Source organism: Paralichthys olivaceus, chromosome 22 (assembly GCF_024713975.1).
Source record: "Paralichthys olivaceus isolate ysfri-2021 chromosome 22, ASM2471397v2, whole genome shotgun sequence".
NCBI classification, from domain to species: domain Eukaryota; kingdom Metazoa; phylum Chordata; class Actinopteri; order Pleuronectiformes; family Paralichthyidae; genus Paralichthys; species Paralichthys olivaceus.
In genome coordinates, this window is record NC_091114.1 from 9,294,902 (window position 1) to 9,307,953 (window position 13,052).

At 42.2% G+C, this 13,052-nt stretch overlaps 1 protein-coding gene across 3 annotated transcripts in view; it reads left to right on the top strand.

The window, feature by feature from the left end:
• The window catches only part of kcnip4a (potassium voltage-gated channel interacting protein 4a), a 121,620-nt gene that overhangs the window by 33,714 nt on the left and 74,854 nt on the right, over positions 1-13,052 (top strand). The window contains exon 1 of one of the 3 annotated variants that reach the window (XM_020095527.2): positions 3,448-4,123. The exons of the other annotated variants lie outside the window; for them this stretch is intronic. Coding sequence (XP_019951086.1) covers positions 4,039-4,123 — 85 coding nt within the window. The 5' untranslated portion in view covers positions 3,448-4,038. Of the gene's footprint in view, positions 1-3,447; positions 4,124-13,052 lie in introns of those variants that run through there. 3 annotated transcript variants of the gene reach the window in all.

Consider the following 13,052-nt stretch of genomic DNA (forward strand, 5'->3'; position numbering starts at 1 on the left):
GTTTTGCATGCATAAATCTTGCAAGAGATGTCTTTGGTTGTAAATTGTCCTCGACAATATTTGATGACAAGCTCCTCTCTGCTGCTTTCCGGTCGACCAAGCTGATTTAACGCAGTAGGGGGAAAACAGCTCCAGGTGGAAATGGTGGCTCTCAGCCTTAGGCACCTGCAGTCATTGTTTTCTAGATGGATCAATATATCTGTCAACCTCTCCCTCAGTGGAGCCTTTTTCATGTCATTGCTGCTGGGTGCTACACAAAAAGCTCATGTTCCATCAAATTCTGGAAAAGCTTTGGGGATACACAAACTCAAGGTCTGTCTCGGACTCTGATTTGAAACATTTGTGCTCAAGCGAAACATGATGCATAATTTGCTCTCTGTTGTTTTCTGCTTGTAAAATTTAAAAAACATCCAAAGCACCTGAAGCTCCCACTCACTTTGTGTCTGTTCCCTTCAACTGAACCCAACTTTTAAAGGAGGCTGTAAAGCTAAGTCGATGGTGTTAATATTATATAAGTTTGATTTTAGCTGACAGGAGTGGAGGTGAAACCAGTTCACACTTCATCCAGTAAACTCGTCTGGTTGACTCAAGGGTACTTAACAACCGAGTGTCTCGCCAAATCATTGTGCGTCAAGGCTACGAGTACTTGGACAACACTTTGATGGTCATCGGCCGCGTCTGTCTCTGATGTCGAAATAATGATTGTGTGTTTGAAAGTGTTTGAATAGGACCCTATAGACAGCAGATATAAGGGTGTAACTTCAAAATGAGCTACTTTTACTAAGTTTTTTTATATGAATAAAAAACATTTCCACAGTATTGATTCAGTTAGTGCAGTTCCTGTTCTTTACCTGCCTGTTTGGAATGTATGTTTGCTTCTCCTGTGTCACTGGAGCAAATTCAGGATTAGTCCCTGTCATTAGTGAGTCCTCCACTTTATGTTCATCCTACCTGGTTTACTCCCTGTAAAATGTTTAAGGAGCTACTCTCTACACTGTCATACAAACATGACAGACATGTTTTGTCTTGTACCCTGATGTGACCTCAGCCTCCATACTGCTTTTTGCCTTGACCATACTCATCAAGGTAAACATGACTCGTGTCAGGAGTTTTTCCTGACTGTATATGGACTTGGAATGTGGCGATTTGTCTCGCACATCACACTTCCCGCTCACGAGTGGTCGGGGAAGGCCTGACTTACTTGTTGGAAGAAAAAAAAAAATACGACTTTTAGTTCAAGTGCAGTGTTTACCTGCAGCGGCGTGTACGCGGTGTTCGGTCAGTGTCCTGCTGCTCACTTGTCATTCGCTCAAGTGAGCAGCAGGCCATCTGCTCACCTCAGAGGTAGTGAGGTGACAAACCTCATTTAACTCATGATGACGCTGCTCCCAGGAGCCTCTATGGAAGTCGCAGAGACTTGAGGGGTGCGTTTGTTTATCGGAAACATGAGCAGAAATGGAAACAAGGGTCTAGGTGACAGGCGATGGAGTTGCACAGATGTTAAGTGTTCTCGGGGGTCAGAGAGTGGGTGGTACTGGACTAAATGTAAGTGTGCATGCATTTGTGCACTGACTCAAGTGCACACTTGGGGATTGCATGTGTATCCTGATACAGTCTGTAGAGCTGTCTGTGGCAACAACTGGAGCTGCCATTCCTTTAAAAGAAAGACTTGAACATGTGATCATGGCTAAAGAAGCTTCACAGCTTCTTAAAGCTGTTGCTGCATTGCTTCACAAAGCCAAGCTGTGTTTCATAATCTACAAATGGCTATATCAGTACAAAATAACTGTCTTATCTTCACATTTTACTTTTGTAAAAAGTAATATTGGGGCTAACAAGCTTGAAACGGCAGGAAATGCAAAACAGCTTCATGCATGCATTATCTTATTGAAGATTCTAATTTTCCAGCCGTAGCTTTGCCCTTTTAGTTTTGTATTTAAGCTCTGTTTTTAGTATTTACAACGCCAAAATATTTGCTATAACTCCTTAGATGTCATAATCAAACCCTGATATTATACAGTTCACCCATAACCCCTATTATAAATGAATTGCAAACACAGCCAATATATGTACTGAAGACTTGAGTTCAGAAAATAGACATTTGGTCCATGTGAAATGTAGATACAAATAATCTTTTTCTACATTGTTTATTATGTAAAAGAAAAATCATATCGCAAAATATTGGCAAACATAAATGCTGTTATTGATGTCTGTGATAGTGATAGTCATCATTTCAGCCAACAAACTCTACTGCCCCTGGCTAAAACCAATATGTATGAAAAAACTGCAAAGTTAACTCCTCAGTTATTCATTAAAAACTACATGGTCCAAGGGGGAGCAGGGCTTTTATATTTTATCTTTTCCAAGCTTGTTCTTTTAAATGCTTGTGACTCGTCCCCTTCCAGTATCTGTGAAAGCAACTCAGGTCGCAGAGACACTGCTGCGCCCCACAGGTACCTTGTAAATTATTCACCCAATTGAGACACTGCACTAGTTCTCTACTCTGACCCAGAAAGAAGTTTCTCACAACACGTCAAGTCCTTGAAATCTTTATCTTACCTTCAAGACAACTCCTTTTTTTTTTTTTTTTATTCCCGCCCGTTGAACAATCCCCTCGCTGCTCTTTCCCGTCAAGAGAGAGAGAGAGAGTGTGTGTGCGTATAACACACTGACAAGAACTCCAAGGTCAGAGTCTGCAGATACTCTACACTGAGCAGGATTCACCAAAATAGACCTGCCTCTCTGCGGAGTGACCTGTAGAATCTCAGCCCGGCTTTCAGAGCCGATTTATACAAGTCCAATCTCATTTCATACCTTGCACCTGTCGGCCTGATGGATGTGTAATAATGAGAAGGGAGGAAAAAAAAACCCTATCAATGTTTCCCCAGCAGATACACCGCAGCACTACGAATGGAAGCGGCCTAAGGTTTGAGTTAATGACCGGCTTTTCATTCGGGACGACTTTGGCATTGATAGATGAGTGCAATCGAGGCGCTGCGCCGGCTAATTAGCGGTGAAGATGATGCACTTGGCTCATCCTCACGTCATCGCAGATACCGGGAGAAGCCCGTCAGTCATTATTAACACCGACCTTGACATTTCTTCAGAGAAAATCTCACTCACTCCGTCGCTTTTTCACTCCGTCTTCCTTCTGTTTTCAAAAATCTATACAGCACATTTGTCACGTCCTCATGTGTGTGTCATGACCCAACAGTGGAGCGTTACCACAGGTCGTTAACGTCCCCCATTGTTATAACATTCAATTACACATGAGCCATAATGTACTGTCACTTCTGATTCATAGAGGTGGGCACTTTCCCCTTAATTCCCCTTTGTTTCTCCTCCTCCTCCTCCTCCTCATGTGTATGTGTTATCTATCTCTCTTCTCCTCCTCTTCCTCCTCCTCTTGGGCCAATCAGGCCACACCTCCATGGCAACCGTAAGCGAGGGTAAAACATCCACAGATGGTGCTGAGTAGAGCGAGCAGCAGGCGCACTATGAGATCAAGTGTGGGAGTGTGTGTGTTTGTTTGTGTGTCTTAGGGAGAGGGGGGAGAGGCTCGCTGGATCACCACTGTATTGTGAAGCCAGCGTGTGTGATCTGTAGTAACGCAGAGGGAGGAAGAGGAGAGTGTTGGCTCCAGAGGAGTGACAGGAAAAGTCCTGAGAAGAAGAAAGAGTGTTGGGAGGAAGGTTAAAGGGACTGAGAGAAGCCCCTCACCACCTTTCCTCAAAGAGCAGGAGGTGAACGGCCGGTAAGCAAATATTAATAGCACCATCCCTGCGTTGATCAGATAGAGCTTATCCTGGATCCACGGATACACATTCAGCCGCACATGCTCATCACTCCTGCCAGACGTGAGGGCCACGCTGTGACAGCCAGAGGGAGCGGAGGAGAGAACAAGAGGACAATTGCACCAGCGGGGATTTTCCCTTTTTGAAATAAAAGGCATCACTGGATTTCTTTTTTGTTTTCTTTGAAAACCCTGAAATCAGAGTCCTGACCTTTTCAAGCCCCCCCTCTCCCCAAGGAGCAAAGATGAGCTGCAGGAAAAGGTGCAAGCGAGAGATCTTCAAGTTCGCACAGTACCTGTTCAGACTCATCACGGGCACGCTCAACACCGGTAAGACTCCCGGTCGGACTTTCAGATGCAGATTTCACTTTCCACGTGCGGTTGGTTCTCTTTAATCTGCTGAGCTGTTTGTTTTACCCTCTCGGGAGTTCAGCAGCAAAGTTCTCCACTTTACTCATGTTTGGATAAAATGCTCCATCATCATCTGTTGGAGCACTCGCACACCCTCACTGCCTCGCTGTATTTAACTTTCGTGTACATTGACGCCTGCAGACCTCGCTTGAGAATTGTGAAGTTCTCCAGTAGGGCTTGAATTATTTATTGTCATTTTTTGCATGTTTGGATGATATCGAACAGGGACAGACTGACTGGAAGCAGAGTGAAATCATGACTCTTGACTCATGAATCTTCCTCTGCAACGGCTGTAAAAAAAAAACAGCTTTGTCTTGAGGTCAGTTCTGTTTCAGCACAGAATTTGCAGTCAGTGTTGCAACTTGTTGAGCCCTATGCGGGAAATTGTGATTTGTGAATATGGACTATACAAGTAAAGCTTGATTGATGATTGATTATTTGTATCAGACAGTAAAAAACAGTCAGAAATGAAAAGCATTTAAGGAACAATACACCTTGTGTGAACTGTATATACAAATCAGACAGTGCTACTTGTATATATATATAAAAAGATTGTTTTATATTCCATTGTGTGCCATTTCATAATGATATCAATATGTAATTTAGACCATATGAAGATTAATGGTTGGTTAATATACTAAAGCTGTAGATCTCGTCTCTGTTATGGTTGCATTACTGCACTATATGATGTCATTTTCTGACTTCATGGTGAGATCATTCCTACCATATGAGCAGCAATTATTTTTCTATCTATATTTTTTTCTATCTACATATATATTTCATTTCTGTAGTCCAGTAGGATGCAGATATATCTAAAAAATGCATTAGAATTATGCATGATATCATTTTCTGACTTCCTTGTGTTTTCTCATCCCTTTTAAACATGACACCATTTGATTAGAAATATTTTTCTGGTCAATATAAGCTTCAGCTCGACTCTCTAGCTCTATTAATCGCAGATATATGGTGGAAAATGTGTGATACCCTCCCAAGTAATATTCCCACCAAGTTTGTTGAAAATCCATCCTTGCGCTTTTATTTTGTACACACACACGGACAGGGGTAAAAACAATATCTTGCTTCACGCTCTGCCACCACACAGGGTAATGATGTGGAGCTGTATGCAGATGCAAAGTCTTCCTGAACAACCCCCCCTCCAATTAAAGAAAAGAATAAGTGGAGGTTGTTGCACACAGTGAACGCACACGCTGCAATACAACCTGTATCATGCTGCAAGTGGATAATAGATTTAGTTTTCCCTCTTGTTCAGTGTGCATGCACCAAGAGCTTGATAAGGCAGATAGTCAATCAAAGGGTTTAACGAGATTAATCGTGGATTATAGTGGATTACTGACAGATTACTCCATGAAGGGCTCACCAAGGGATAAAGGGTTAAGAGCAGTGGCTGGAGCTCTGATCACTGGCAAACATCACTGGTATGCATCACACTGGTGATAAGCATTACTTACTTATGCCATGCGGACTGTGTTGTGATGGTTTATTCTCGTTCCCGCATGGCTTGTTTATACTGGTGAGCTGCAGCGATGATGTGACTCCACTGGCAGCGCACATCGACACCCCTGCCTCCAGCGGCTCCCCTCTCTTTCCTGCCTTAGCTGAGCTTCGCTTTCGAGGAGCTTGTTGATTGTCACGCCGTGTGTGAGTGAGATGGTGTCGAGCCCCAGAGAGGTGCGACATGAACACGCTAATGATTTCCAACGTACTTTTGCACATGCGAGACGTACATTATTTTTCTCTCCTTCTCGCGTTTTGTAAGAAAGGACTTATCAGTTAAAGGAAAGGATGGTCTCTGGAAAGCAATGGCCTACTTTGCCACATTCTCCTTGACCTTAAACACAGAGAGAACAAGTGGGGAGGATGGGAGACGGCTATAGAAGTCACTGCCCTTTTTAAAGCTACATAGATTCAGCTCTCCAATCATACTTACAAATATATGCTCTTGGGAGATACCAAGCTTGGAGAAATCCATCTACTGTATGTGCCAGAGGAAGTATACCCTTTGTTTCCATAGCGACGGATGGGTCGTTTACGTCGCGTTGCAGGTCCCACACGGTGATAACATGATTAGTGAACATTCAGTAGGGATTTTTGTCCTTTAGTGCCCTCAAAGCCATGATTGATTAAAAAATAAATGTTGTATTGCCTTATGGCGCGTTGTAGCCTTGTGTGCAAAATTAGGATGTTTAATGTCCATGTCAGTCCCCATTTATTATTGAACACGTTAAATACAAGGCTGGACATATTTCCCTTTGGACCGAGGTCAATTACTGTACATGTGCTGAGGTTGAGAAACAGAGTCTTTATTATTGACCACATTGTTAGAATAATATTAGTTTGACGCCTGAAGCTTGGAAACTAGATGAATGGAATATAGAAGTAAACATGGTTGTAGCAACAGTATGTTGATTATACAGTAAATATATAAGTATATAAGTTCAGTGATTAAAAGTGGCTTTATTTATGTTTGCAGGTTGTCGGACTTCACCATTTTTGTGAACGCGATACCTCAATAAGGCAGTTCTTTCGAATTTGCCACACATGTTCACCTGGACTCAAAAAAAAAAAAAAAGTTGAATTCATTATTTATTAAGATGGAGGGCTGAGTGAAGGGGCAAAGCCACAGTGGAATGTGACATCTTATGACCGCCTTGGGGGAATTTCTTCAACTTTTGATCAGTTGTCACACAAGATTACCTGATTTGATCACAATGGTCAAAAGTAAAGGTTGCGGTGACCTCAGATGAATCTGTACAAAAAAAATCACGGAAACTGCACTGGTTGGGGGAAGGCACACAACAATCCAATTTCAGTTCCGATAAGCTAAATATTGTTTCGCTCATCTGACCTATATTGACCATGTCAGCAAAAAAGCATGATACTGTATTTAACTAGAATTCCCAACTTGTAGTTGTACGAGCAGTGTCTACCAAGCTGCTGTTTAAATTAAATCTGTCCAGACTAATGTGCACCTATGATGTAATAATATGTAGTGAAGACTTACTTACTTATTGAAATTAAAATATCTCTAAATCATTTTTTCATATGATATTTAGTCACAATTATTGTATAAATTGGTCTCCAGGTTCACAGTAATTGACGAGTTATGGTAGGAAGAGCATGACACAAGGCCACAGAGACTTTCACCACCAAAATCAGCTCATTGCCTCCAAATGCACGCATATGCCAAATTTGAAGAAAGTCGTTTTATTTATTTTTTTACAGTCACAGTATCAAGATATTGCATTCTTGATACTGGGACAGACAGATGGACAACCCTGAAACATAACGTCATCGTCCTCGCTGCGGAGGCATAATTATAAAACCAATTACCAGTCATTCATTTGACAATTTCCACTTCAATGGATCCATTTCTCCATAAACACAGCGTATGAAGTTATCTTACACAGCTTGTGCCGCAGATGAATATAAATTGCGTTTGACCAGAGTGGAGCTGGCTCAGCCTTATTTAGGTTACCGGGGGAAGAGAGTGATGGATGGAGTCAGTTAGCAGACCATGTGATTTTAATTGAGATGTTCATTGTCGTAACACAGCCTTGCGGTCATTGCTTCATTGATCGCTTAGTCCCCAAGATCAGCACAAACATAGCGCGTAGGTCGAGGGTAATGTGTGTGATGTAAGAGCAGGCCTCGGCAGATATTACCCATGTGATGTACTGTAATGTCATGGATGATTTTTCTCCACATGCTTATTCTTCATATAGATCTATGAACAAGCTGTGCTGTATGTTAAAGGGCCAATTCAGAGTCATTATTCTTGTTCACACAACACTAATGCTAGCCAGGCTATGTGTGCTATTGTAATAAACAAATTTAATGTCTTTGGTGAGCGAGGGCAGTCGCTTATTGATCAAAACAGATTTACTGCACTTGCACGGCTGTCTCAGAGACATATGTGAAACCTTTAGCCATCATTCACATCCATGCTAACACTGCTGCGTGAACAGGAGGCCTTGAATTGAAACGGAAGGGGAAACAAATCACTGACACACAGGCTTCAACGTTGTAACAACAATTTCAGCAAATATTGAAAACATGGTTTGCACCCATAGTTGTTAATAAAGATAGGCGACTCGACGTGGTCCCCAAAAGTGAAGCCAAAGCACCTGGATCACAACATAAATCCTGCCTCCTCCATGTTAATGGATAGGGCATGGACCCAACTAAATAGGCAAAGTACACATCAAATAAATTCTTCTTAAAAATGGTTTGTCAATTTAGGTAGTTAAAGTCACACTGATGTTTTTGCTATACACACAGGGTGACATGTCTTGATTGACAGCTGAGACTGACATGTACTGTATCAACGGGAAATCGCTACCGTGGCTCCGTCCCTCGAGTGCAGACTCTGGCTCCAGATGCGCAAGAAGGCTTCGTTTCAGATAGTGGGAGGAAGTAGAGACGCGTCGTCCAGCTTTAAATGCAGTCTATGGTCACACCGGGGGAAATCTTCACCTCCTCCAACTTCCTCTGAGCCTCCAGTCCACCAAAGTATCCATTAGGGGTCATTGAGTCGTCCTGAACCTCTTTGATTTAGCTGCTTCTTTTGAAAAGACACATTTTCAATGCCCACTCATTATCCAGTAAATATCCTCTTTGTGCAGTTAGATTACTTTAAACATGTCTTTTTCAACCTCTGTTCAGCTGATTCGCACTGCAGCGCCCTCTCAAATCTGCCACTCGCTCTTAAAACCCTTTTTGGAATCTTTCCCCCACATCGTCACAGTCGGTTTCCTCCCCGAGTGTTTGGCTGTCAGGCTTTTCAACTTGGGTAATGCATCATCCTTTTTTTTCACATGGGGACAGGCTCACATGCTGGTAACTGATTCCCAGCATATCGTTTGCTATCACGACTCAACCTCTCCTCTCGACTTTTCTTGCAAGACTGGTAAAAGTCGTGCTTTGATGAGCCTATAAATATTTCAAGCAGTGTTCATTGATTTCGAGTATTTAGATGCAGCTCGTTAATGCAGTTATTTTGAGTCCGGAGAGGATGAATATTTCCCTGTGTTCTTTATAATGGATCAAAGCTGAATGATTGCAATGTCTACGAGCTCGAGTGTGTGAGGCTGCAGGAAATGCTGACAAAGCATTTTTCCCCTCTCCCCTCAAGTCATTTTTATTGCTAAATCAGCTAAATGGGATTTTGTTTCTTGACAATTCAAGTTCACCGGTGATGTTTGTTTGGGAGAAGCGATGCACTCTGCGACTTTTCAGAATGTACTTACTGAGCACATGTGCGTAGGCATGACCGATGACACGAGGGCCCGTCTTTGTTTCCCTCTCTTTGGTGTCCTGATGGCAATCGGCAGGTCATGTTCCACCTGTCCCCTGAGGACAGCACGTTCAAAGCCCATAATCCCTGACCAAACACTGAATATTTGATACCTGCAGGCAGGTTCAATTGGCATCATGTCTGTGCGACAGTGTCCCAAGTCTTAACAGCAATAGATCAGCTGTGGTTTAGATAAGACGATGCAGATGTGACGTAGAAATGGACACAGATTTTCTACAAAGTTTAATGGACCAAGGGAACATCTACAATTTTATTTTAATGTTTTTTCTGCAGCTGCTTTGGTGCTGTTTTCTTTTTTCTAAAATACCAAAAGGCATCTTTACTATTCTTAATTAAATCATGAATCTATTTGCAGATGATAGATGTCTCCCATGTCACAATTGGACAGGTGCAACAATAACAGATGGTCCGTCCAAGTTGCGCAATGTTTCCTTTTCACACCCAGTGAACTAACATGGAATCTGTTTGATTCGCCTGACAAGCATCTGTGTGGATCACAATCTGTAGTTTAATGCTCGTGTTCATGCTCTGCAAGAGGTTTCTTACTTGCTGTTGGATGCTCCCTTATCTTCTAAAGGCCCATCTGGTGGAGAAATCTTTAAAAATCTAAAATGACTAGTATTGAATACTTAGAACTTCTTTTATTTTCTAGTTTGACAGTCATTACTGAAAAAGAAAATAAATACATCTTGGAATACACAACTACCTACTACTACTACCAACATCCCGTGGTATATATTTGCTACTACTGTGTGGACTCAAGACCAAAAAAATGGTGTTGTTGACGTGTAACACAGCCAAACTTGGAGAAACAGGACAGGATGCTGTATTGATCCAGCAAGTATCAGTGTCATCTGGTAACAGGTCTCATTTAACCTTGCAGTGTGACCTTACAACATGACCCCTTTCCCAAGGTTCACTGCCCGTAGCCAGAGCAGAAAAAGACGCTTGTGATCTCTGTGTGCATATCAGGTTTCCCAGCAGGCTTAGTTCAATGTCTTTGTTTCACAGTGTCCCAGCTTTCTTCTGCTTTATGGTTTCTGGTTTTGCTGCTGTGCTGCTGTCCAACACCAGAGCAGCACAAATTCCTCTGGTCAGTGGGGAAATACACGCAGTGCTTGGCGTCCTACAGTAGCTAAACCACAGCCTTGTCCGGTCAGGCTGCCTCTGCCTGACTGAAAACTAGTGGCAGCCTGTCAATGCCTTTTTTATATGCTGCTAGACAATGTGGCCCAGTGTTATTTAAAAGAGGAAAAGGCGAGAGTGTGCTTACTGTAGTGGAAAATAATGTCACCATCTAGTTCAGCGAGTAACTCTTTGTAAAACCCATCGCGGAAATGTTCTTCAACCTTTCTATTGTTGAGGTCAGGATCGGCTTGACTGGTTGCACATGAAATATTACAAGGTTAAACTGTCACCACTTCTGCAGTGCTGCGGTTGCAGAGAGTTCCCTCTGTGCGTCACCGCCCCTGCGGTTGGATTCCTTGTTATTAATTACAAGATGTAAGATAAAACATTAAGTGATGATGAACTTGTCACAAAGTGATTAAAGCTTTGTCTGTCAAGGGACGACTCGAATTAAGGTTTTCTGTGTACTGTGCTCTCACACTCTCTCACAAGGATTGTTGTTTTTTGTTTCATATGCATTTTTCACCTTAAGGATGATTTGGCAGAGACATTACAAAGCCAAATACCCCTGACGACATCATCAGGGTTATTTTGTTAGACTTTTCAAAGGGAATAGTAATCGATATGATGATGAAACTGATCAATCTGATAATTAGGTGTAGAAAAACTTGCATGCAAATAATCCATTTATTGCCAACCACATGCACACTGACACATTAGCAAAAGGTGCGGCTTTGTGCTTGCTACGTCCACCACCACAACGTCCACGAGAGTCCTTGTAAGTGGAAAGAATGGCCGGGTTATTTTTAGTTGGGTTGGTTGAGCTTCTGTGTATCTCCACGCTCACTGAATTCAGCAGGAAAGTCAGTGTGTTGGTGTCAGTGAAGAAAAAGTCCCAAAAAAGAAACAATAGAGCGACAGAAACCATTGACAAGACTTGAAAAGTGCTATTTAAGTACAGTCAATTTACCCTTTACCACTGGTTCAACACTAAAGAACTGCTAAAACGAGGTTGTGGCCATTTAAGACGACAGAATATTCACAGGAGTCTTAATTTGTTTTGTGTGGATTTGTTTTCATTGCCCATTGTTGTTATCACCTCGGAGAATTGTTCTATTACCCCAGCACTTTTTTTTTTTTTATCTTCTCCCTCAAGTGATCATTACTATTGTTAACTTAAATTAAAAAGTTTCCCTTCCTGTCTGATATCACATCTTCCCTTCGCTCTCTCCAGCTTTGTGTCCCTGTTTCTCAACCTCCTCTCTCACACTGGCTATCACTTCGTTTGAAGGTCCCCTCGAGGCGCTTTGTTTCAAGCGTTGTCCGCCGTCGCTCGACTTAGCCACGTATTCACAAAAAGCGAACCCTCTGCCCCAGTCGCCCCATGATACGAGAGACGATGTCCTCTCCACGCACCGTTAACTGGCAATTACTGGGGCTTCAGCGCAGCTCCAGCTCCCTGCCAACAAAGAGAGAATCAATACCTCTTTGAGGGTCAGAGTGGAGACTCGAGGGAAACACGAGAAGCTTAGTACCATTAATATGCTTTTAGCTATAAACCTTTTCATCATGCAGGAATCATGTCGCTGGTGTTGTAGGGTAATGCCCAAAGAAGTGATGAAAGTAAGTGTAGAACTTATCGATGCTTTATTAAGAGACTTTTCTCCTGCAGTCCAACAGGAATCTTTGCTTTACCTTTTCCTTTTCATTATTCATTTTACTCAGGGGATGTGTGGATCCCCTGTTGAAAACAAAACTGGCCGTCCCCCAGATGGTTTCCCGTGTCTTTATTTGATTGAAATTTCAAACAGATCAATCTCCCTAACCGAAAGCGGAGGTTTGCGAGAAACGGTGGTGGGGGGGCATGAAAAGATGGGCATGAGGCAGGAGGTAAATGACAACGTATTATTCCCGTAAACTGTAGTTTTTGACATTTTCACAATGCAGCAGCTTTCTCAGGGTGACTTATGATCAAATCTGCGGTAAGGGTATAATGGTTTGAGTATTACTTAAAATGGTTTTCCACTTCAGTGCTTTTTCCTGTAGTTTTGGACGGGTATTAATAGGGTTGTAAAAAACCTATTATTTCTAGTGAGATTTTGCAACTAAGTAGATAAAGTGCAGTGTGTCAGGAGAAATGTGTGTGTGTTTTACTTGTTAATTACTTTTAGTTTCTGTCACTGTGGCCAAGCCTTGTTTCTCACATGTCATTGAGTAAAAGTCAAGCCCTTGTGTCCTTTAATTTCCAGGAATGAGCTGAACACAAACACACACACACACACAAACTACAGTTCAATGGGGCAGTGTTACATAGCTGCAGTGTGGCATCAGTGTTTTATGTTATTATCAAAAAAGTTGATTTAATTCGCAGTGTATACTGTCCTG